This window comes from Pseudorasbora parva, chromosome 5, assembly GCF_024679245.1.
Source record: "Pseudorasbora parva isolate DD20220531a chromosome 5, ASM2467924v1, whole genome shotgun sequence".
NCBI lineage: Eukaryota > Metazoa > Chordata > Actinopteri > Cypriniformes > Gobionidae > Pseudorasbora > Pseudorasbora parva.
The window spans coordinates 34863820-34890444 of record NC_090176.1 but is presented as its reverse complement, the minus strand read 5'-3'; the positions used below and the strand labels follow the sequence as shown (position 1 = coordinate 34890444).

At 37.3% G+C, this 26625-nt stretch overlaps 2 protein-coding genes across 11 annotated transcripts in view; one reads left to right on the top strand and one right to left on the bottom strand.

The window, feature by feature from the left end:
• Positions 1-12129, bottom strand: part of si:ch211-168k14.2 (phospholipase D1) — a 35803-nt gene extending 23674 nt beyond the window's left edge. Inside the window, exons 1-11 of one of the 7 annotated variants that reach the window (XM_067443997.1) lie at positions 11996-12129; positions 7963-8112; positions 6394-6555; positions 3891-4021; positions 3523-3668; positions 3076-3193; positions 2869-2934; positions 2089-2147; positions 1899-1991; positions 1221-1373; positions 837-986 (exon numbers count right to left, since the gene is read on the bottom strand). In XM_067443997.1, coding sequence (XP_067300098.1) covers positions 837-986; positions 1221-1373; positions 1899-1991; positions 2089-2147; positions 2869-2934; positions 3076-3193; positions 3523-3668; positions 3891-4021; positions 6394-6535 — 1058 coding nt within the window. In that variant the 5' untranslated portion in view covers positions 6536-6555; positions 7963-8112; positions 11996-12129. Of the gene's footprint in view, positions 1-836; positions 987-1216; positions 1374-1898; positions 1992-2088; positions 2148-2868; positions 2935-3075; positions 3194-3522; positions 3669-3890; positions 4022-6393; positions 6556-7962; positions 8113-8815; positions 9344-11995 lie in introns of those variants that run through there. The other 6 variants (XM_067444003.1, XM_067444002.1, XM_067444000.1 and 3 more) reach the window with 6 other exon arrangements.
• On the top strand, positions 12074-25161 carry tmtc4 (transmembrane O-mannosyltransferase targeting cadherins 4). 4 transcript variants are annotated; one of them, XM_067444006.1, is made up of 18 exons: positions 12077-12243; positions 12602-12797; positions 14598-14713; positions 15228-15444; positions 16142-16226; positions 16960-17054; positions 17190-17282; positions 17364-17525; positions 17989-18191; positions 19260-19434; positions 19563-19694; positions 19984-20063; positions 20706-20813; positions 20916-21057; positions 21587-21701; positions 24419-24531; positions 24639-24708; positions 24930-25161. In XM_067444006.1, exons 2-18 carry the CDS (start codon positions 12636-12638, stop codon positions 25076-25078), a joined length of 2217 nt encoding a protein of 738 aa, XP_067300107.1. In that variant the 5' UTR covers positions 12077-12243; positions 12602-12635; the 3' UTR covers positions 25079-25161. The 4 variants fall into 4 exon arrangements, with proteins under 4 accessions (XP_067300108.1, XP_067300107.1, XP_067300106.1 ...); XM_067444005.1 differs by having other exon boundaries at positions 12077-12486; XM_067444004.1 differs by having other exon boundaries at positions 12077-12486; positions 12598-12797.
• Positions 25162-26625: the final 1464 nt, after the last annotated feature.

The following is a 26625-nucleotide window of genomic DNA, read 5'->3' as shown; positions in this document are numbered from 1 at the left end:
ATAAAAAGAACAAAGAATAAGGGCCTAATTGAACGTTTTTAATTAAATGGATAATACTGCAGATTCAAATACACTCACCTAAAGGATTATTAGGAACACCACACTAATACTGTGTTTGACCCCTTTTCGCCTTCAGAACTGCCTTAATTCTATGTGGCATTGATTCAACATGGTGCTGAAAGCATTCTTTATAAATGTTGGCCCATATTGATAGGATAGCATCTTACAGTTGATGGAGATTTGTGGGATGCACATCCAGCGCATGAAGTTCTCGTTCCACCACATCCCAAAGATGCTCTATTGGGTTGAGATCTGGTGACTGTGGGGGCCATTTTAGTACAGTGAACTCATTGTCATGTTCAAGAAACCAATTTAAAATGATTCAAGCTTTGTGACATGGCGCATTATCCTGGTAGAAGTAGCCATCAGAGGATGGGTACATGGTGGTCATAAAGAGATGGACATGGTCAGAAACAATGCTCAGGTAGGCCGTGGCATTTAAACAATGCCCAATTGGCACTAAGGGGCTTAAAGTGTGCCAAGAAAACATCCCCAACACCATTACACCACCACCAGCAGCCTGCACAGTGGTAACAAGGCATGACAGATCCATGTTTTCCTTCTGTTTACGCCAAATTCTGACTCTACCATCTAAATGAAGCAACTGCCATGTGATTGGTTGATTAGATAATTACATTAATGAGAAATTGAACAGGTGTTCGTAGTAATCCTTTAGGTGAGTGTATACTTAGAAAGAATGATGTAAGTCCTCCAGGCCTATAGTTTTAATTGGAGTATTATATTTAAGTAATTATAGTGACTGCATAATTCCTCACCATTTTGAAGAAGTGTTTTCTCTAATAGGAGTAAAAGACCCATGGCGATTTTCCCTCAGAAAGTCCTGTCCAAACATTTGAGAAAACTCATCTATGGAGTGTCCCCACCAACGAGCCTGCCTATATGTGGAACACTTGATAGTAAGTGCCCTGTCACAAATGATAAAAAAACAAAAAAATTGTTTTTGTCATTTTCAAGGACAATTCGAAACATAATTTTAAACAAGAACAATTTATCTAACATACATTTATCTTACAATTTTATTAAAATAAGACTAAAATAAGACTAAGTTTTTAGAGAATAATGAATATACTGAAATAAGATTTTGAAAGCATGCTACCTGACAATTACTGCAGTATAAAACACATTAATCTCAAACCTGCCTGCAGAGATTCTCAATAGTGAGTCCGTGCCTGACTCCGTTCTCCCGCGTCCCTATTTTGATGTGAAATCCCTTATCATATAGAATCACGGTGCCTACTTGGCCATCCTTTGGCCTCATGTAGAGAACAAAGGAGTCTTTTACCACCAGCCATCTGAAACATGAAGCAGTCACCACATGAGAGCTGAAACAAGGGGGAGAGCCATTCTATCAGCTGTGGGAAAACATCATAATAACCTAAATAAGTAAACAACCGCAACAGAAGACATGCCACGACCCAAAGGCTCAGCAAGGCCGCAATCTGAGGAGCAAAATTCAATTGGGGCAGAATCTTTTAGTGTTTGCTTTTAAGAGCCATGTGAATTATGTAAGTGTAATGTTACTGTATAGTTGCTTGTCAAAGAAAAAACAATAACAACCCCATCTGCACAGATGAAGTTCAACATCAGCATCTGTTATTCACCAGTATTCATTTCAGGGCTTGGTGTTCTTACTTATGAAACCAAGAGACGAAGATCACACACTACTGATTGAAGTGTTTTTCTCAGAAAGATAGTGTGTTCTGTCCTCACGATGTGAACAAAGGTGAAAAATAAAAAGGTTGGTTTTCAACACAGTATTATGATTTCCTGGAAAACATGATTTGCTGAGTATTACATGATTGAGGAAGAGCTCTCACCTTCTTGACCACCGGTAACAGACGCTGTTGGATCCGCACCAATAACACACAGGGAATGTGTTTCCTCCTGATTTTTTTAAGATCAGACCTTCACTTTTGTTAAAGCAAAGGAACATAAGTATGAATGAACAAATACTAATCAAGCCAATGAATCTTTTATTGTATTTTATGTTACTATGTACATTCTTACATTCCTTTGGGTCCCAGATCCTGAATAAATGAGATTTGACTCACTTCCAAAAATTCAAGCTGAAATTAAATTTAAATTTGCATCATTAGCATCAATACGCCTCAAAGTTACTTTATGACAAATGTGTATGAGCTACACACCAGTTACTTAAAAATTTGCATATTATTATTCTAAGCATGATTCTTTGAATAATTTCAGTTATGGTGACTAAAATGGGAACAACCGTAACAAATTGACATCTTCTTTGTACAGTCTAGTTCTACCTTAATAAGTAGGGAAGTGTGAGGTGCAAAACTAAAGCAGGAGGCGAATGTTTCCGGGTACAGGTACTCTTTAATTAGCCCTGCAAACGAACGCTAATTATTTGACTGTCAGAGAATTAGCCTGTGAAGCACTGAACTAAGTGTGGAATCACCTCTCAGAGGCGTTCTCTACAAAAGAGCCTGTTTTAATGAGTGGGGACACAGCAGGTAGAGTTCCTTCCAGAACCTTCATTCTGCCATCATGTGACACAATGGTAACTGAACCCCCCCATTTTTAATACTTTGGCTACTGCAAGACAATAGTACTGCACATATAGAAGATATTAGTAACATTTTAAAGTCAAATTTGGTAATACAATCATTATGTTCCTATTATACACAAAGTGTTATATCAAAAAGTACCATAGCATTATGATATTTTGGGCATGGCAGCATGATAATACTTTCCTTTGAAAACTCAGTATCATTAAATATTATAATGAAATTGGTAATATCAAACATTTGAGCTGTAACGTACCGTTGTAGGATGTGTCCTGTATATAGGCCTTTTCAATACATTCCTCAAATAGTCTTCAAGCTGCAACTGTTAAAACAAAATGAACACTCAGACACTAGAGAGAAGAAAAAAAAACTATAGAAATGTTTAAATATAATTATAAATATCCTCAGCATTAACCAAATTATGCCTTTTAACTTTTATCCAGATACTGTAAAATGAAGTTACTTTTCTGCTGATGAGCTGTTCCTCTTTGACAAGAGCATCAGGTCTTCGTGGTAATGTCGGTATGTGTTCTCCGTGAAGCCGTTTGCGGCCTTTGAATGACCTCCTTTTGACTGAGTGTCTGTCAAAAACAGGATATCTGGCTGTCAATATTTGACAAGATTTGGGTTGCATGTCCATGAAAGCACCTCTGATTTGATTAACCGAGAGGTAACAGTGCAGCGAGGCTGAGAAAAGGGGTTTTCATAGGGTTTAGGGGCGCTAACTAGAATACATCTGGAATACATATACATAGAATGCATAATACAAATTGAGTACACCCAACTGAAAAATGAAAACACTTAGCAGCTCAAAAAGCAATAAAGCGAGTTTGTTTGTTTTTTTAAGACTTGTGATGTGTTTGTGAGAGAGCGTATGCATATAAAGATGAAATGAATACAGTCATCTTACATTCGGCTTGGCAGGGGGATTTTCAAGAGCGCCCTGAATCTGAGCAGCTCCTGATGAAGTGCCTGGAAGTGCTTGAAACGACGCTTGATTTTCCACTTAAAGTTTCCGTGGCTCAACTCTATAGTATACAGGTTGGGATTCAGCACCTTTGAGTGAATAATTTCAAGAAACAAGAACTGACTGAATATGTTTTTGTACATTTCTAATCATAGATACATGGTACTTAATACTACATAGTATTATTTGAATTTTGTGCAATAGCAAAAAAAATAGCATAATAGTTAAAAAAAATGCTTTAGAACATTTTGAGTGCTGAAGAAATGTGTAAGTGATTAACGATTAATGTGTAGTGTTTTCATTTTTATTACCCTTGTAGATGTGAATCGCTCCACCTCTGTCAACTGCACCAGGATTGGCGCTTCTTCAAGAAATACAACACCATCCAGGGACTTGAATGGAAGAAAGTTGTATATTGCTTGAAATGATATGTTCCTTGATTCTGAAAGCAATCATAATATTACAATGTTAGTCATTGTAGTGATTTTTCTCAATGCATAATCATATGAGCTAGTTGAGATCAATAAGCAAACACTGACACACACCTAGATGCTGTGGTAATCATTCTGACTCAAATTGGCCTTTTAAACTGGCGGATAACATCTTAGCAATCAAAAAGTATTTGCTACTTTAGAAATAGTTTGTTTGGCTTTCATCTTTTGAAGTTGTGCAGTAATGGCATGGAGAGGCTCCATTTGATTGTCAGCAGGATAGCGATTGAAGGCTCCAGCTGGAGGTGTATAGTATGCTGTGTGCTCTGAAGTTTCTCAAAGCTAAATCTGCTCTGCATCAGATAATGATTTTAGTAAGGGCTTTTACCTGCTAAAATATTGTTCCTGGAAATTTTCATGAACATGCACTGATTTAAAAAGTGAGCATAAACAGCACTATATGAATACATAAAAAAAATGTGCATAAATTCTTTTTTGAAGAAATGGTCAGTGAGGTGCTTAACATGCAGGAAGAAAATTGATCGTCAACCTCGGGAGGTCAAAATAAATATTATATGAGCTGGATTTTATTTATTTTATATGAGGTTTGCAATTTTTGCAACACTGTTACCAAATGTTTAAATACAGTAGCCTATATACAAAACTTGAACCTTATGCAAGAAACATTAAATAAACATTGAAATTGAATGAACTAAGTTTATCAACAACAACGACATTTTTTCATAATGCGTTACAGTGAACGTCCTGGATCAATATCTTTGTTGGCAAAATCAAGGTGAACAATGGGTTATATGGTTGCAAGTAATAAGATTGCATATTTAGACTAAATTCAGTCAGTAGGGGGACAGCTGATTTATACCAAATATTAATTTACAGTAATTGATCAACTATAAAACAACTATAAACCATAAATCAAATAAAATGTGTTTGAGCTTTCTTTTTTTTATTTAACTGACCAACATAATTGAATGTCTTTTGGGTGTTACAATTTTACGAAATATTAAATATTAAAAATGTTTTTTGGTTATTAAATTCAGATAATTATTAAAAGTAGCGTTTAATTGAGCATTTAAGAGCAAAAATATGTAGCTAGTTTTTCTAAGCTTGCTGCATTGTGTCCTGCTGTCCGAAACATGTTTGGTTCATTGAGTTCTGGTTTGGTTTGGATCTGTTCCTGTTTACCTTGTTCCCTTTGCTTGTTTGTTTCCATGGTTTCTGATTAGTTACACAAATGTTTTATGTTCTAGTTATTTTGTTCACTCTGTGTATATTGTATATAGCGCTCATTTTCCGTTCATCCCTGCCCATTCTCATTTAAATCTTTAAAGATAATTAGCCCATGATTTACTCACCCTCAAGTCATCCTAGGTGTATATGACATTGTTCTTTGAAACAAATAAAAGTGGAGTTATATTTAAAAAGTCCTGGCTAATCCAAGTCCAAGATTTATAATGGCAGTTATTGTTGCTCTTTTTTTTAAGTCCATAAAAATGCATCTGTCTGTCAAATAACATGCTCCACACGGCTCTAGGGGGTTAATAAAGGCCTTCTGAAGCGAATCGATGAGTAAGAGTAAAATGAGTTTGTGTAAGAAAAATGTCCATATTTAAAACTTTTTAAAGTAAAGTTCTGGCCGATCGCCTACCGTGGACAAGCGTAACTGGTCGCGTAAGCCTTTGAACAGCAGAGGCACTTTCAACAGTTTTTCCATAAACTGAATACGGAAGGCCGAAACGTTACTTTATAAAGTTTTAATTATGAATATTTAAATTTATTAACATAAATGAATCATTTATTAACCCCCCGGAGCTGTGTGGAGCATGTTATTTGACGGACAAATGCATTTTTATGGACTTCAAAAACAGAGCAACAATCCCTGCCGTTATAAAACTTGGATTAGCCAGGGATTTTTTTAATATAACTTATTTGTCTGAAAGAAAAATGTTTTATACACCTAGGATGACTTAAGGGTGAGCTGTGTGAACTATCCCTTTGAGGTTGGTTGTGTGTATCTTGTTGTCCTGCATTTATCCAGTGCTCCCGTGTTTCTGTTATTCGTTTATTTTGTTAAATAAAGGGACTGCTGTATTAGATCCTGCCTCTTAACTCTCCTTGCTGCAACCAGTGGGGCACCTGCATTTGTACTTGCATTATGTAAATCATATTCCTTACATTAGATTCAGTATCAGCTGTGCAGAGACCATGTTTCTATTGCACTATACAGTATGCTGCTCCAAAGAAAGTCCAATATAGAACCGTACGCCTCACTTTCCTTCTGATATAATGAAAGCATTATGCTGAGAGGTCAGCTGTCCTATGCGGTCACTGATAGAAGCAAAGACAAGCTGAACCAGCAGTTTACCGCCACAGAGGTCAGTATGGCCACTTAAGTCAAGCTCCTGTGGGTCGTCTTGTAGATCATCTTGGTCCAAGCTGCCAGAGAGCTGGCTCATGACTGACTCCAGTCGCTCCAGTTTAGGTCTCTGACGGCCCCTCAGAGACATTATCTCTTAACGGCTTTCATCTACAAAAACAATGGCAAAAAAATAAATGATAAATACAGGATATACAAATTCAAGACTGATGTATGAAGAATTGTATAGTGCAAATGTTTTTTTTTGTTTTGTTTGTTTGTTTAAGAAATAGTTTATTTTATTTTATTAGTTAACAATATTTGCTCAGTTTTGATACAGCAGTACGATATTATAATTGTGTTAAGAAAGTTCAAACTATTATTATTTGTTCCTATTACCATCTACTTAATGCAGATACCCCTTCAAATCATTTAGCTGCATTTCAGTGTTTTTGCCTGCTAAATATGCATAAATACCACATGTTCTGATTTTTTTCGGTCACTGATAATTGCCCCCATATGCGAGATGCATGAAATATGGATTTAATATCAGTTGGCTGGTTGCAGCATTTTGGTATTTATATGAGGGGGAAATCTGTTAATGAGGGGCTCCTCCCCTCTCTCCTGACCGGCTCCAGAGCCAATGGCCCAAATGCAAAGTGACAGACAAGTCATCAAAGAACATGGGGATGTAATGTCTTGTGATCCCAGAAAGGGTGACAGACATTGATTTTTTTGCAATCTGACGGTACATGTAATGATAAAAGAAAGGAAAGGTCAGGGTCAAATGGCATGAAAGTGAGGAAATGGCAGGGTATCACGCAATGTCACGGGCCAAAAACCTTTTCCTCAACTAAATGCAAGAAACGGATTTTATTAACTTCATGACTGTTAGTGAAAACAGCTAAGGTTTAATTTGTTAACATTAGAAAACTATATTAGTTAGCATGAAATAACAATGAACAATAGCCTACTTTATCATGTTAATCTCAACATTTACTAATACATTTTTAAGATCAAAATGTGTATATGTTAACGTGAATTAATGCATTGTAAATTAACATGAATATAAGCATTTGTGTTAAAAGTTTAATAAATACTGTAGGGAGATATTGCTAATCTTAATAAGTTCATGTTTGTTAATTCATTAACTAATGTTAACAAATGAGCCTGTAAAGTATTACTGTTAATTTATATTAAAAATATAGTTCATACATAATATTGGCTTTACTTAAATTATTTGAATATGCATTATTTCCCAACATTTGGTTCATGTTTATAACATTTCATTGTTCATTCCATTTCTCTCTCAAATGAAAAAAATTATTAATCCAAGGGGAGATGTTAAAAAGTAAAACAAGCCAGTTATAGTAAAATATATTTTTATTATCACTGGCTTGTTATACTTTTTAACATCTCACCTTGGATTAATTATTTTTATATATCTTTTCACTGTACTTATTTTTTGCCTGCTTCACATTTTTACTTATGAATATTTATACTTTTCATTCCAATTTGTGTCAAAGTGAGAAAGAAAGCATAAATGAAACACAGAGAGTATTTTGTGCTTCATTTCACCTGTCATTGATCCAGTAAGACTGAGAATCTTCCTAATGGCCACGGCAAGGGGCCAACGGCTGCAAGGTGGGGGCGAAGTCAAACACACTTCTGATTTCCTCTCAGTCTTAACAGGACTGTGGCCAGCGGGCAAAGGTGTTACTCCTTTACCTAGAACAAGTACAAATCACTAAATGTATCTTGACAAGAGCCTTATGAGCCTATTGCAATATGCTAATGTCATATTTATAAAATAGTTTTATAATATTATAATAAATATTTTTATATAAAATGTTCCACAATCATAGTTTATCTTTAGTTATATTTGTTATACTTCTTTTAAACAATGTTATTGCTCACTGATTAAAATCAACAGCTAAAAAAATGCATTGTCTGGTCAAAAGAAAAGTTAGAATTGTTTCCATTACACAAACTGTATCTGTATCATTACGGTCATTCGAGAAATATAACAGATTTGCAATACTCTTGATATGAGAAACACACAGGACAACGAGTTTACTGGATTAGATTGGATCTGTGGGGGATCCAAATTCATACATTTATATAGGCTGCAAATTGTTCATTAAAATAATCACATGTCTGACAACTGCAATGTAAATAAGGTTATTATTAGTTTGTTGTGTAATTAGACAGGATGTGAGTCTCCATTCTATGACAGTACAAACTGGACAGAGGCAATTCATTAAGCAGGTAATAGAGCACATTATTGTGCAAATGTTCTGCTTCAGACTAAATCAATCACTACTATAACTGCACATTCTTTCATTAAAGTGAATTAGAATGCTGGAAGAGGGGAAAAGACCGGAGCTTGGAACAGCAGGAAGGCAAACTAAGAAAATATCCAAGTTCTTACCTCATTTTGAAGCCAGTGGAGGAGGAAGACTTCTTATTCTCCTGAGAGATTTTTGTCACTACTCTGCTACTAAACTCAGTCTTAATTTATTTGGTAGCTCAAAATATAGTTTGTTGTTAACTTGAGGAGTTTCAGGGTTGTAACCCTCTTTGAATTATGTCAGCAGTATGACTGGACAGTTCCATTCACGGCTCTTACAATGTATCATTGCACCATATAGGGGAACAAGGGAATGGTTTCACTGCATGCTCAAAGCCTCTATTGATAGTGAAAGCTCTGCCACTGGTTTGAGTGTTTGTGTTTGAATTTGTTGTACCAGGAATCAGAGAGCTACAGCTAATCTCTGTGATGTCATCCCTCATGAGATGGGGACTGGCGTGGCGGAGGACTGGCCGCAGTGGTATTTGTGTTGCTGACTGATTAGTGATGTGTCAGCGGTTCAAAAGGACACAAGTTGGACAATCATTATTACGGCATGTTGGTACTATTGTAGCTGAAATCTCAAATACCACTGTATCTCACAAGGTAAACATTAGCTTTCAGGATGATCCATACGAATAGGGTTTATTTAAAGTTGCAAATCTAGATTAAGCCTATTTTTGTGACCAATTATGAAGACAAAAATGGAAGAAAAAAATTACACAGTAGGCTACATAGTTAGATACATAACGCAACACGTTACACAACTTTAATAGGTTTGAACTCTGATATGAGTCAGAAGTCGTGGCTAAAATAATTCTTAAGTTGTGTCTTCTATGGTGCACTATGTAAAAAAAAAAATCAGTAAAAGCCTACAGTAAAAATCCGGTAACACTTTACAATAAGGTTGTGTTAGTAAACATTAGTTAATGCATTAGTTAACATGAACTAATCATTAACAACACCTCTGTTTAGCATTAGTTAATCTCTGTTAACATTAGTTAATAAAAGTACAAGCTATTCATGGTTTGTTCATGTTAGTCCACAGTGCATTAAACTAATGTTATGTAAAATATGTAGAAATTAAAATGAACAAAGATAAATTAATGCCTTAAGTGCAGTTCATTATTAGTGACCTAATTGTTAACTAATGAACCTTTCTGTGAAGTGTTACCAAAAAAGTGTTACGTCAATTGCGTCATATCTGCGTTACCCTCAGTTTTATTTTGCAGAAGTGCTTTAGGCAGTGAGGTCAGACAGAATGTGATTTTGCAGCGAAAGGCGCCTTTTTTTAATAGATTAATGTTGGCAGAGACGTTATGTGCATGAACAGCGGAAAAGCGCCCGACGTCATTGCGTTTTTTTCCTCTTGTCCAATCGAATGAATGGAAAGGTGGGCCTTCCATTGTGGTGACAGTAATCTTGATTAGACTGACAAGACAGCTGATTTGGGAGTTTCCTAGCAACATAAAAAAAACTGCAACCCACTGCTCTTTTCTAAATGAAAAAAAACATCAACCAAAAAAGCAGTGCAGTGCACCTCATGTTCTCAGACATGAAAAACATGTTCTGTCTGATCAGCGCCTTACTCTTACTGCAGTGTGCAACACGTGTCATAGCAGCTGTCAAGCGAACGCACAGAGTAACGTCATAACAATTTTCAACACACATTTAAAGTTATCTAATATGATAAACAGAGCTGCGTTACCTCATACTCATGACCCAAAAAGCAGAAATGGCGCCAGCAACTGTGGAATAATAAAAGTCCTGCTGCTCGCGAACCGTGTGTGTTGTGCAACAATCGCTCCAGTGACCTTGTTCAGCTCCCACAACACTCGATCCTGCTCTGCTTCATTCTACAGTAACGTTAATAATGGCATTCATGAACCTGTTTGATTTCTGCCCAAGTCCTATCCTGATTCTTTTCCATCAGCTATGAGGTGAAGACCACATTCCAAGATTCTGCACTTAAACTTGGCGTTATCAATGTATTGTTAGCTATTGTCACATTATTGCGACAATAGCTAACAATACATTGTATGGGTCAAATGATGAATATATGTGAATATATTTTGTACATTTTCTACCGTAAATATATCTTTGACGAGCAGGACTAATGGGAGCCAAGAGAGTGGCATGAGGCTGGTTAGTGATTTGATGATGAGCGCCAGCTGCAGGTCACTTTTTTTAACTTTTGTTAGTGTGTAATGTTGCTGCTTGAGCATAAAAAGTATCTGCAAAGTTACAGCGCAGAAAGTTCAGTGCAAACAGAGATATTGTCTTTTAAAGTTATGGAAGTTTATTGCCTACAAAAACGTCTGTTTTGGACTACAACAAGCTTCTTCCTGGGTTGGTGACATCATAAACCCTTGGTAGTCACCGCATATGTGAATTCTGTCCGTAATGGTAAGGAGCGTGGCGTTTCCAGACAACCTGTTCTTGATACTTCAGCCAATAAAAATACATGAAACTACATTTGGCCATCTAAACAATCTAAGACCATTGTGTTTTTGGAGGGATGGGCTTCATAGAAGCAGGAGGCAAATCAGCCATTCAAAGGACAGTGGAGACAGCGGTGTGGAATAAAGGTAAAATATAAGAAAAATACAGCATAAAAAATAAAAATTAAAAAAAGTATTAAGAAATGTTATACTGCACCCCATAAACACAACCAAGCCTAGAAAGCCTAGAAACCACGGAACCACCCCTTTAACATTTGACGGTTCCCATCTGCTCCTTCCCATATAGCCTATGTGTGTTACAATTATAACATTTATTAATAGTTGCAATGTGCATTGCTAAGGACTTAATTTGGACAACTTCATTAAGCGATTTTCTCAATATTTAGAATTTGTTGCACAGCTAAATTATTTATTTATTTATTTTTTACCCATTTGACTATTCCAAGGTCACATATTGTTTATTAGCTACTTATGTGTGCTTTAAAAACAAGACTATAGTAACAGCCTATACTTAGCATTATTAGCCTATTCATTGTAGCCTAACTCGTCTAGTGATAATTCCAAAAATGGCGTCGACAGGGGACAACTCCATACAATAAAGTATCCCTTTACAGAAGACTAATTATGATACATTTCTCAAAAATGGCAACAAAAAATATGTCTGGGTCTTAATCCATTGGCCATTTAGGAAACGTTTAAAAAGTATCGCACTGCTGCCGCTTAACATTTTATGTAATGTAAGGTAACGTTAGTCATTTACTGTGAACTTGTGAAGTAAAATTCATTGTAGAGTCCTCACATTATATCCACTTGGCTGGCTCAGGTCACGTGACGTCACAGTTTCTATTCTTCTCCGCGCGCTAGCAGGAAGTACAAGGGAGAGAGGCTCATTCAGGGATCAGCCATCGTTTAGCCACGTATTAAGACTTTTTTGCATTCGTTTAGCGATATGTGCATCGTATTTATGGCACCGGTGATGTAAAGCCTGTATTGCTCGTCTCCTACAGATTGCAAATCGTCCTCTTCGGCGGGCAGACAGTTATTGACGTCAGTGAACGTTTATACTATTAATATTTGTGAATCATGTTTTGACGATCGTCATTCGCGCGCGAGCAGAATATATGTGTAGAAAACGTAAAAAAGTGTGAATGGTTTAGTATCCTTTTGCTCGCCGTGACAGCCGGTTGCTATGCATTGCATGCATCTGTGTACAACCATGCAGCATAGCATGCAACTGTGCTGAGATGTCACACTGCCTTTTCTAACAGATAGCTTTAGTGTATACAGTAGGTATGTTTCCATTCTGTGCACCCTTCTCGTGTAATTTGTTTGGTTTTGGAAGTCTTTTTGGAGTGTTAGTTTGCTATTTTAACCATCGACTTGCTTTCTTTGTTCTGCAAGACAGTGGTGGGTCAGAATGAACAGAAACCACATGAAAGATGGTGCTTTCTGAGCCTTACTGGGATCATCACATCCCCCTGCCAAAACTGGGAACCTTGCACTCTAGGCTGGTCACTGCCTTTGTTGCCCTGATCTGTTTCATAAACAGCTATGATGGGGACTTTGTCTTTGATGATTCAGAAGCCATCATCAATAACAAGGTATTAACCCATACCTACACCTACGGCTACCTAATTATTATTCACATGTCCATTATGAAATTAACAGTTAACCTAAAATTCTACATAATTTACTTGCCCTCATGTTGTTCCAAACCCATATAATTCATGGGAGTTTTGCATGTACAATGACAAAGGATTGGCCATTCATTTTCATCGTAAGAAGATGAGCTTTGACATTCAGTTTTAAGTAAATGATGATTGCATTTAAATTTTTTTGTTAAACTCCCTCTTCAAATTTGCATATTTTTGTAATGGTCAATTGTGATTTCAACATACAAAACATGTTACTACCTTAGTGTGTGATATTTGCTGTGTTTATACATTGCCTCAGCCGATTCGTCTTGTATTAGAGTCTTAAAGGGTTAGGTCACCCAAAAAAATGAAAATTATGTCATTAATGTTCTCACCCTCATGGCATTCGACAAATGTAAGACCTCCGTTCATCTTTGGAACACAGTTTAAGATATTTTATATTTAGTCTGAGAGCTTTCTGTTCCTCTATTCAAAATGTATGTATGGTACACTGTCCCTTTCCAGAAAAGTAATAAAAACATCATCAAAGTAGTCCATATGTGACATCATTTGGTTAGTTAGAATCTCTTGAAGCATCGAAAATACATTTTATTCCAACAATAACAAATTATTTAGCATTGTCTTCTCTTCCGGGTTTGTTTTCAATCCACGTTCGCGACTGCACAGTCTCCCTCAGACTATAAACGAAGCTTGCGCACACCAGATTACACGTCAGCAGTGTCACTGCGCAGTCGCGAACGCGGATTGAAAACAAACACGCAAGAGAAGACAATAAAGTTGTAGTTTTTGTTATTTTTGGACCAAAATGTATTTTCAATGCTTCAAAAAATTCTAACTAACCAACTGATGTCACATATTGACTACTTTGAGTAGGGTGACCAGACGTTCCGAAAAGTCCCGAAATCTACACTGTTGTCCCGAATCCCGAATCTGGCCCTAATGGTCCCAAAAAATATTTGATGTGATGTGATGTGATGCACTCATAAAGGAGTAATTGATTGCTTGTTTACAAAAAAATATTTCACTACACAATTTCTTTATTTTCGTTTAAGCTTGTTAATAAACAGAAAGGTCTGATTCACGCACTGTTACTTACAACAGTCATTGTGTTTTTTCTTTTCACAATAACATTTGAGTTCATAATTTTAATGTAGTGTTTTTTGTGGGAGACTAAAGACTAACAGACTGTTGATCTTTGAATAAAAATATGTTTGGTTCTGGTTTGAAATTCATTATCTTTTATTATAGGCTAGTACGGCTACGTCTAATATCATAGATACCCCCCTTCCCTTCACTCCAGACCACAGAGATACCCATACCCCCATCCCCCAGTCCCGAATTTCAGCCAATGTCATCTGGTCACCCTAACTTTGAGGATTTTTTTTATTACCTGTCTGGAAAGGGACAGTATACCATACGATGTACATTTTCAATGGAGGAACAGAAAGCTCTCAGACTAAATATAAAATATCTTAAACTGTGTTCCGAAGATGAATAGGATGTCTTACGGTTGTGAAACGACATTAGGGTGAGTCATTAATGACATAATTTTCATTTTTGGATGAACTAACCCTTTAAGATTGATTGATTGGCTGTTATAAAGTCTATTAGATTGCAGTGTTTTGTGTGGTGTACATATCTAAAACTTTTATAATACAGCAAATTTAAAGAAATATTTTATGCTATGATATAATAAATAAATACTATTTTTTTATGGCATACCATTGTGATTTCTACACACCGTAGGATTTGAATCCTGACACTCCTCTGAGTAACATCTGGAAAAATGACTTCTGGGGAAGTAACTTAAGTAGCAACTCCAGTCACAAATCGTACCGGCCGCTGACTGTCCTGACCTTCAGGTACGTTACCACAAAGACAAAAGTGTATTTCAATTACTGCTGTGTGTCTGATGATTAACACAAGGTAATAGGCCAATTTGCTTATAGTGAATATTTTCAAACCTCTTTGCATGTATTAGATGTGTGGACTTGTAATTTTATTCTCAGTGGGAAATCAAAAGAGGTCCCTCAAGTGCTTCTTCACCAAACGCCACAATAATTGATATTAAAATTGGATGCATATATTGCCTTTTTTCAAACTCATTTCAGAATTGTCTTTGGCATTTGACTGCTTACTGTGAGGAAACTATATAGGGGGCATAATTCATGTCCTGCATGCTGTTAATGAGAATGACATCGTTTTGCATCAGTAATGGACTGTTATCCCAACTCGACCATAAAAGTTACTCTATAATGCTGCTATGTCTGTATAACATTGTTTGCTTTTTTGTGTTTTAAGGAATACAAAACTTTTGTGATCACTGTACAAGGTCAAAGTTAGTTTTAATTATTCTGGCTGTGTTTTTTCCCCCAGGATCAACTACCTCTTGGCTGGTGGATTGCATCCGATCGGTTTCCACATGCTCAATGTTGCCCTCCACTGTGTTATTTCAGTTTTAATGATCGATGTGTTTGCAATATTAATTGGCGGCCTGGTTCACGATGGAAGAGGGGCGAAACTCAATCTCTTTCCGAAAGCTTCCTTCCTGGCTGCGCTCTTCTTTGCTGCACATCCAGTTCACACGGAAAGTGTAAGTAGAGTGGGAAGACGTGATTCTCTGCCCAGTAAACAATCTCCGACTACAATACTTAATATCACAATGTTCATTGATGTTGCATGAAATATACATTACAAGGCCCGTGGAGAAGAAAGCTTCACGCAGCTGGTGTGCATCACATAGGTGGGCTCTACAGTCAGCCATGGCTATTAACAGTTACCGAGCGCTCGCTCTGACCTGCCACGTATGCGTCCGAGCACGGTAGAGGCTGGCCATGCTCCGGTATCTGCTCTTTAATCAGGTTCAGAAAGACCGGCCCTGGACCTGGAGGGGGTGAGGTTCAGAGAGACCACTGACTTGGGCCTACGGGATGTATCAAAGAAAGTGGCCCCAGGACTCCAGCCAAGGCCGACTGCAGTTCTGTAATGAGTGATGCCTCCTGCCTACACCGTTAATTTGGCACTGCCAGAAATACAGGCAATTTCACAGACGAAAGGATGGCGAAGGATGTTTTTATGCTCCCGGTTTTTGTCTTTAATGTACAAGCAGGATTTCATTGGTTTAGGTATAAAATGCGTAGCTGCTATTAAAATGAATGCCTTTGGGGTGGATTTCAGAGCCGTGACCTGCTTGATGATGGATAATGCTTGATGTGACAGTGTCCTTTAGCTCTCTGAAGTATATAGTTGATCTTCTGAATAATCTTCTTTGTTGGCTCTCTGTCTTGTAGGTGGCTGGCATTGTTGGCAGAGCAGATTTGTTGTGTGCCCTCTTTTTTCAGCTCTCTTTTCTGGTTTACTGCAAAGCGTTTCAAGGTCAGTTGATAAATCTAAAGCACTAGTTCTGTTTACTGCAATAAAATTGAAAGGAATTTTTCAAACATTTTAAATGGTCATTTACTCGGATGTTCTTTATTGCATCTGTGGAACTTAAAAGGAGAATTTTTGACAAATGCACTGGTTGCTCTTTTCCATGAAGCTGGTCTCCGATTTTTGGCCTTAGGTTTTCAGGATTCAAAAAAGACACAAAAGCAGCAGCATAAAAGCATCACAAAAGAAGTCCATTCAACTTGTGTACTGTTTTGTATGTCTTTTGAAGTCTTACATTTGATTTTTGTGAGAAATGGACTAAAATTAAGTCATTATTCAATGACAATTTTCCCATCAGTGGGCTGTTAACCTCTTCAAAAAGATAATTGAGATCATACAGACTGGTTTTGTGAACTTGATCCACTGAGGAAAGATCTGAATTATTTGTTCATGGACTCTATGTACCCTATTATGCATACTTTTATAGTGCTTTATGTGCTATTTGAAGCTTTAAAGCTTCAGTTCTCATTCATTGTAATTGTATAAAAAGAAGGCAAGTCATAAAGTTTGTAATGACTTGAAAAAGTGAATAAATAATGACTAAATTTGCATTTATGGGTGAATTAATGCTTTAATATACACTACAGACACTGCATTTTGGAATATTGCTGAAAATATATATTTTACGTTGTACCAAGCATACTGTATCATTTAGTTGCTCTTGAATTTTTCTCTGTAGGTGGTGATAGAAAGTTCTCTGTTTTGTGGATATTTGGCAGCATTCTTCTTTGTGCTGTAGCCATGCTGTGCAAGGAGCAAGGCATTACAGTTTTGGTGAGTGAAAATATGCATACAACTGAGACAGAGCTACATATCAATGCAGTGTATGGTATTAGTGTACAGTATGTTAGATAATTCCTTATACATTTTTACAATACAGAGCCTTGTTGTTTTCTTCTGTGTTCAAAGGGAGTGAATGCTGCTTATGATATTCTCATGGTCTGTAATCTGAACATATACGAGCTCACTCACCGGCTTCTGTCCAGGAGAAAATCATCTGATGTAAGTGTTTTATTAACAGTTGCTCTTTAGACCCAAACACAATTTGGATTGTTAAATATATACTTTCTCTTTTACACCTAGATTGGTGGGTTAGTGCGGAGCGGTTTGCTTATGAGGTTGGCTCTTCTCTTTCTTGGTGGTTCCTTTCTTTTGTACGCAAGATGGAGGATCATGGGAACTGGACCTCCATCTTTCACCGAGGTGGATAACCCAGCATCCTTTGCTGAGAATGTTATCCTAAGGGTATGCGGTCCTTTCATTTTTAGAGCAGAACTTTTGATAAGACAGTGAAAATATACTGATTCTTATTTGAGCTACAAAACTAATTCAGTCAAGAGCAGTGAGTGATTGACATTTAAAGAAGTAGTAGCAGTTTTTGTTAGCGGCATTTAGTGGTGAGGTTATGAATTGCCAACACAGGAAAAATATTTAGTCGTTGGAGAAAGCAGAGAGTGACTAGCGCTCTGTAGAGAATTTTGTCCATATAGGGCTACTGTAGAAACATAATGGTGCAAAATGGCGATTTCACTACATTTAAAACATTGGAATTGGTAATGACAACTAAAATGTTGTATTGTGTCAACCCTAATCAAAACAGAAATAAACTATACACTTTAATATACTTGTATTAGTAATTTTTTGCCCCATACAGACTGTACAATGTTTTCACATGTTCCTCTTCTCTGCTCTATTTCTCTCTTCTCAGATTGTGAACTATAATTACTACTACTCCTTGAATGCCTGGCTGCTGCTGTGTCCCTGGTGGTTGTGTTTTGATTGGTCAATGGGCTGTGTGCCTCTGATTAAATCAGCCACTGATTGGAGGATTGTCTGGCCTCTTGTGCTGTGGTGCTGTCTGATGGGCTTGATAAGCCAAGCTCTGTGCTCACAGGACAGCAATAAAAGAAGGTAAGAGCAGCACTGGATCAAAACAGGACATGAAAAAAGTGATGACTTGAGAAGACAGCTTAGTTTTTGTTAGAGTCTATACAGTCGCAATACTGTAATACTACTTTGACATATTTTAACGGATAGGTCACATACATATTACATATGTAATTTAATTCCAATCCTGTATGTTTTGTTTTCTCCCTCCAAATACAAAACACTTTTCAAATTCTGCTTATGTAAAAAGTAATGACAACTCTTTATTTTTTGTTTAATACACTAAGTGATAATACAATCACATTTCTGACAGGATCACTATCATCAAAGATAAGCTTAGGGTAAACAACAGAAACCAACATAATGACCTAATCCTGACTGGACAAGAGTAGGAGCTGGGGATGGAGGAGGGTAAATGAGCTCTGGAGAACTCAATAGCTGCGGATAGTACTGAGGAGCTTATATTTGTAATAGACATCATATTGCCATAGGTACAGGTGATCAGCTGACAGTCAGCTGATGCAAACTTGACTAACGTGACCTGCCAAAACTGATGCTATGCTTGACTTTTGTCTTAAAATATTGCATCAGTATATTTAGTTCATATCATTATAAACAATACTGTTCAAAAGCAGTTTATTGCTGCTGGCTAGTGAGCCGATCAGCTCCATGAGTCAGTGGGCAGGGCTACTGAATTACACGTTCTTTAGAGGTGTTTCGTAGCGCTATGACATTAGAATGAAGCTCACAATAGTTTTCTGGGCCTGGTGTCTATAAAAGCTTTTCTTTGACTAACAAGGATGTTTTCAGCTCTGAATTTTACTGGATATTCCTATATTATCATGAACTTTTATATATCAAAAGCTCAAGGGAAAGCTGATTTCTCAATTCATCACCCCTTTAAGAAACATTTTTTTTATTATAAATGTTGTGCTGCTTATGTAGTACTTTTTCAGGATTCATTGATGGATAGAAAGTTAAAAAGAACAGTAATTATTTTAAAACATATTTTCTGTTCATTTTGATCAATATAATGTGTCCTTTATAAACACAAAATTCTTAAACATGTATGTCATGTTCTTTGTGTTTTAGGACTCTGACGTTTGGCTTAGTACTGCTGGTGATTCCATTCCTGCCAGCCAGTAATCTGTTCTTCAGGGTGGGGTTTGTGATAGCCGAGCGTGTGCTGTACCTCTCCTCAGCAGGCTACTGCCTCATACTTGCCTACGCTGTGGGCTACTGTAGCTGCCACTGGAGGAAACACAAGGTTTGTGACCTGTTCTAAACTGATTTCCCACTTATCACCTCCTAATATTCACCATCAGACCATAAATCACTGTAACTAATGTTCCGTTGAGTTTGTGTTTACGTCTCGTGTCTGTGGGATGACCGCAGAGGCTGCTGAGAGCGGCCACGTTGACGCTGCTGTGTGTGAACGTGGCGCGCTCTGCACAGCGCAGTCAGCAGTGGAGGTCTGAACAGAGTCTCTTCACCAGCGCCTTGTCTGTCTGCCCGCTCAATGCCAAGGTGAGACTGCACGCCTCCCCCCCATACTGCAGTTTAACTTCACTCCATTGGTGAAATCCATTACGGTAACTTCAGCTTACCCATCATACACAAAATACCTTGAGGAACTGAACCTGTAATACGTGTACTGTGAGTCAGTTTAGATTTAAAGCAATAGCTGAATGACTACATAAAAAATAACTGAGAAAAGCAAATAAAATATTTGTTCTCAATTGTATTCAGTCCAGTTTTGCATACCAGTGAGTTCATTAGCTTGATGAGCTCTCTAACTTTCTCCTTCCTTGCACAGGTGCATTATAATGTTGGCAAAAGCCTTGCTGACAGAGGCAACCAGAGTGCTGCGGTCAAGTACTACAGGGAGGCAGTGAGGTAAAAATATTTATAAAAAAGTCATGATTCCATCATATTCAGTTTGGCAAAACACTCAAACCTTTCCGCTTTCAGCACTTTCAACAGTGCAGTGTAATGTCTATTATATGACATAAGTTAGTGTTCACTTTATTTCCACATACAGTCAAACCAAATTTATGGTCTGAAATATTTTCTCACATTATCAGTTTATTCACTTTAGTTTAGAAAATGGTACTAAAATATGAGGAACAGTTAAACTGTCGGAACATTCATCTTGATAATGTCAGATAACTTTGATATAAAGGTATGTAATGGATTACAATCAACCAATCAGCTGTTAAATTTAAGTACACAATTAGATAATACCAATTTAGGTCAACCAATGCTTCATTTTGTTCAGTCTGTAGTGTAAAAGGTCACATTAGCAATTAAAGAAAAAACACTTAAGCAAAACATGGTCAGGTCAAAGTGTCTGAATCATTTTGGTAGTCCACTCTATGAAGAATTTTTGGGTATATGTCACAGTTGACTTTATTTTGCTATCATCACTTATATGTGTCCTGCACCCACTAGTAAAAAATTATATCTGGCGTCTTAATAATTTTTGGTTTGACTGTTTGCTGGTTTGCCTGATGCTTTTTCTGTTTGTTGTTGGTACAGATTACACCCCAAGTATGTTCATGCTATGAACAATCTTGGCAATATATTAAAGGAAAGAAACGAGTTAAGGGAAGCCGAAAAGCTCCTGTCAGCTGCGGTTCATATCCAGTGAGTGAAATTTTTTATTTCAAATATATCAGCTGAGTAATTGTTACGAACCTTCAATTCATCCTTGTAAATCATTCTGCTGTGTTTCTTTGATTGATTTAGGCCTGATTTTGCTGCAGCTTGGATGAATTTAGGTATTGTGCAGAACAGTCTGAAAAAGTTTGACAAGGCTGAACAGAGCTATTGGAACGCCATTCGATTTAGGAAAAAGTACCCAGACTGCTATTATAATTTGGGACGTCTGGTAAGCGATTTGTTTTCTCTGTAATATGCATACAGCCTTCAATGCATTTAAAGTTTTCTTACTCATGATTGGCATTTCCCCATATACCCCATAAACAAATTTCATTAATCCTAAAGCAAAGATTTTGATTGTGTCTAGTGTGGCTTTGGTCCTGCATTATTATTTTCACTCTTCCTGTGTGAGTACAAACCAACATGGTGCAATTTATTATTAATTATGGCAAGAAATTGTCTATTCCGCTCTAAATATTGCCAATTTGATGTGTGATGACATGCTATTTTAGTGTTAATGAACATTTGATTCATGTACTCCATAAATTATCAGCTTCAAAGCAATTTTGTGGAGATGTGGACTAGTGGTTAATGAACATGCTTCATATTCATGTTGAGCCTTGTTGCTAATGCTGGAAATGCTAGTTTGAATCTCCATTACACCATTTTCCTGCCCTTTCCCCTCTTTTTTTCTACTAGAATAAAATGATTTAAAAAAGTGACAGTGATGGTGATACTTTTTTTGGCGCTTCCTGTAGTATGCAGACCTGAACCGCAGCATTGACGCGCTGAATGCCTGGAGGAACGCCACCATGCTGAAGCCTGACCACAGCCTGGCCTGGAACAACATGGTCATACTGTTGGACAACACAGGTAAGGTGGAGTTGTTGCTAATGTACTTCTCTTATTACATGCAGTCTGGAATACTTGATTCTGATTGGTCTGTTGTTGCAGCATTCCATAGTCAATTATTTTACATAATGACTGCTTAACTATTTAACTAGCCATTGTCCAAGGCAACTTATTCCTACAAACGAAGCAACAAAGTGTCTCATATTACTCGGAGATCTTTATTCTCATAATAAAATAATTTAAACTTAATTCAATATTTAATGTTTGTATTGGTGTATATAAGCGTGTTAATGTATAGTGATCTTCATCCTGTTGGAGTTAAGTTTGTTGACTGTACATAGTCTTTTGCATGCATCAGTTTAACAATGCAGTATAGATTTGTATTGTTGCCTACAGACAGGGCCAGTCATGTATGTATAAGCTGAGTGAGTGTTCTCATTAATCGTGACCTTGACCCTGCCCTTGGGGGTAAACAGATGATCTTGGCGTCCTCCCAATTCTTCCCGCCTTGTCGTTTTCGTCTGGAGTGTCTCAAGTATAGCCGTGGCTCATAGCTGTGTGTGTTATAAAGGGAGTGAGAGAGGTGTGAACTTCCATTCTGCAGATGCTGAGCGTCAGGTGCACGCTGCCACATGGGGCCATGCTGCATAATTAGTTCACCCCTTACAACAATTAACTCCTGCACCCCATCTTCACCCCCTCATCTCGTCAGAGACCCTACAGGGACGGATAACTTAGCAACTTAGCTTTGTATTAGATTATCGAATTACCTTTTAATGCTTTTTCCTTTTGTGATATAATGAGGAAATTGTGTAACATAGTTGGGCAATTTTAACACACTTGGTGATGTGTGAAGATTTACAATTAGAACCATAATTTCAATTAGAATTCAGAATAATACACATTTGAATAAAACAGTACAAATCTAGTTAAAAAATAACGTAAAATAATGTAATAAGTAATGATGTAATAAAAACAATATTTACCTACATATATTTTACTAAAACATTTTAATATGTGAAAAATGTCACATCTGTGATGATGCAAATGAATCATAGAATCTGCATTCAGAAGAACTGATTCATAAACGAATCAAACTTATTAACACTTTTGGCATTTCATGAAAGTTTTGAAACTAGTCTAATGACAGCCTTTGGAAAACTAAACCGTCAAAACATTTTATTTACAGTGTTTCTTGAATTTGCATCACCAACAAAATTATTGCAGATATATTTTAAATTTTGTTTATCTACCAGCCCTATTTATTTATTTATTGAAACATATTTAGGCCAGTTATGTGAGTTATATTAGTAAACCATATTTATAAGCATATATTTCTGTGCTTGTGTTTTTATTATTAGTAGAGAACCATTTTCACAAAAGTTTCAGTTTTGACAAGATATTACGGGATTAACAAACTATGTCTTTTCCGGGAAATGCCGGCATAAGATCCCAACATGATTAGACCGGAAGAGCAAGAATCAGCAATGCTTGAAATTTATGTATTAAAAGCCTTGTGTGTTGTTTTAAAGCCACTCTTCCCTGCCGTGTGGAGAATGGCGCGATTCCCTGACAGAAGCCGTTTATTCAAACGCATCTCCCAGGCAGGTTGGCCCTCCCTGGAGAGTCTTGGCACGGTCCATTTTCGTTGCCAAAAAAAAAAAAATTCCTGGCACCAGCATCTTCGTCCTCTGCATTTTCCAGTCCCACTTGATCCCCAAACCCCTCCCAAAAATAGTTTGAAGTAAATAGTTGAAAACAGATTTTTCTCCTGCTATTGTTTCCTCGTAAGATCAAACTGAAAAAAGCATCAAGAAAGTGTGCGAACATAAACCATGAGTCAGATTTCGGTTTCAACAGTGAGGAAGAATCCTTAGCAGCTCATGAATTTGTTAAGGGCCAGCCAGTAAGAGAAGATCTATCTGAGTCTGTGGTCAGAGGGAGTTTTGACATCCAGATCAATAAGTCAGTAGCCCTTGTGTTGCCCTCTAATTAGGAAGCTAAAAGAATCAGCCATGTGTGGAGTGGAAAAACTCTCTTCCGGAGGCTGCTGACACACCAGAGCAATCCACTCTGCACAGTCAACAGAAATTACAGAAATACACTATACGATTCTCCTTTTGTGACATCTTCACAATTCTTACGGTTTTAATTGGCCAATTTTAATGCTGGAAATGGTTTGGCACACCACAAAAGCTTTTACCTGTGCAAGAGGAGATGTAGATTTTAAAGTCTAGCACTAAACATTAGTTAAATGTTCTTTCTTTAAATCGTGAGATCTTTACATTTTATGAAGAAAATGTGAGTGGTTCGCTTGTGCAAAAGGCCTTAGTGTCCACAGCAAATTTTTGGTGCAGCACAGAATATGAAAATTGTGAGAAGTCAAAACTTTATATTATCTACCTTTACACTAAATGTATTTAAAGCTTTTAGAGTTCATTACTAAGTTGTTGTTTTAATATAATGTACTAAAATGTCATATATAATATTGTTGGTTATTAGAAATATGGTGGAAAGACTTTGCTTCTGCCACAGCTTGTTATAGGAGAATACTATACCAGAAGCTCATGTAGCACTGAGATTTCAGCAAAATATGTAAACAGTTAGTATGCACGTTATTTAATTATTTTTTCCTTTTTACCCATTTTATCACCAACCGATAATCATCACATCTAATTTCTTGGAAAAGGAAAAGCCCTGTGGTTTAAGTGAGGTAACGTTTTGTCTTTTCATTACAGGTAATCTGGCTCAGGCTGAGCTGATTGGAAAGGAAGCATTAAAGATATTGCCAAAAGATCACACCATCATGTTCTCCCTCGCCAATGTCCTTGGGAAACAGGAAAAATACAAGGTTACAAAATTTTAACCATGCAGTGTTGCTTTTTGTGTGAAAATGTTACTCAAACATTTTCTTTGATAAAGAAACTTTATAATAACCAATGTTCTTTTTTCTCCCAGGAGTCAGAAGGATTCTTTCTTAATGCTCTGAAGATCAACCCAAACGTTGCCAGTTGCCATGGTAATCTTGGTAAGTCTCCCAGGATCCCGCTGGTACGTCAGTATTGTCACAAAAACAGTTGTGCAAGTTTTGACTCCTGCAATGTTACACGATACAGTCATAAATCGGTGCGATTAAATCAATAAACAAAGCGATGTGGCAATGATTCTTCTCTCATTCACTGGGGACCGATGCTGAGTTACTGTACAGTCCCTTGATTTAAGTGACGGGTCTTTTTTGTGCTCCTGCAGCTGTTTTGTATCACCGTTGGGGAAAACTAGACTTGGCAAAGCGGCACTATGAACTGTCTATTCGACTGGATCCCAGCGCTCCAGGGACCAAGGAAAACTACAACATGCTGAAACGCAAACTAGACCAGCGACAAAGACCTGTTGGATAACACTGTCTGATAACTGCATGCCACAGAAGTCTTTGTACGGTCTCTACATAACTAAATAAATTAATTAATCTTATTAATGTTCACTTTTGTCTATTATGAATTGTCACTGCTCACGTGGTTGCGTCGATTCTGGCCACATTATTGTCTTTTAAGGTCAAGACTGTTGTTTCTTAACCGGCTCAAATGAGTTTGTCACATGTAACTGTAGTCTCAAGACATATGGAACATATCCACTATCTTAACTTTCATCTTTGACCTCATGTTATGTCAGCTGGGCCTCTATTTATTAGTCTGTTACACTTTGTAATTGCAAAGTATGTTACTCTTGGCCATCCACCAAGAACGTACCCCACTGTGGACATTGCAACAAATTGCATTTTAAAACGTCGAGTTACTATGAGTCGCACACACCACTCTAGGCCAATGGTTTTTGTTAGCATGTTTGTTTACACGCCTTCCATGGTATTTGACATGCGTGTTTCGTGGACTGGATCATGGCCTTTTGTTCCTCCGAGTCCTCTGTAGTTAATGTCGGAAAGGTGTTTTGCGAGTCTCTGTTCTGATGTGCCGAGCCTGGGGCCGTAGGGTCACCCCAAGTAGGAAGCCGGCAGCCATGACAGCAAAGAAAACAGTGAAGCTCAGAATGGGGGCTTCAAAGGAGATGGAACGCAGTCCCTAGGGGCATCTCTCACATGCTGGCTTCTCTTGAAAGTTAGTGGGCTGAGCGAGGGCTGACCTCGAGACAACTTCAGTCAACAAGTCTCTTTCTTAGTTTAAAGTGCATCGTCCTTTTATTTTTTCACCTGCTTCCTCCAGCCAACGGGACACTTTTGAAGACCCGGGATTGCAAAGACGATGCTGCTAAGATGACAGAGTTGTTGGTTCTAACAATACCATCATTAGATCTTGAAATATCAGCCTGCAATTGTAATATATAGACAAAGGTATCACTACAATCACACTTTTGAAAAGGAAAAAAAGAAGCTTTGAATTACAGTGGTAACCACTGTATGTCTGTATTTTAATGCAGTTCATCTACTTCCCTTCACACTGTTGAAATTTAACCAACATGGGTGGACCGTTGTCTTTCCATCTTTGCTTGAATTTCACACATGTACCTACAATATTTTCATAGAGTTGCATAGAAGGATTACTGTGTCCAGTTCTGTTTTTACGCATTACTGAGTTTAAAAGTGTGTGGAATCCATTGGCCCTCTGCCTAGCCTCTGAGAAAGTCAACAAATGTACTAAAATGCATGGACAAGAGGTCAATTGGTTCTTGAAAAATACAGCAAGTTAACAAAAACTGCAAAATGCAATTGAACATCAAATCATGGAGGTTTGATCAAAGTGCAAGTTGGGAGCTGGGACAGAGGAACCTACGGTATCGATTATGTTCAATACATGGTATTATATCAAGTGTAATTACATAATTCACAAGCTGGAGAGAAAACTTAATGTGGCAGAGAACATACAGTCAGGTTTTCCATTAAGATGAGGGCCTAATTTTCTTAAGAAAGAAAATATCTATCTAATTTATCTAGTTT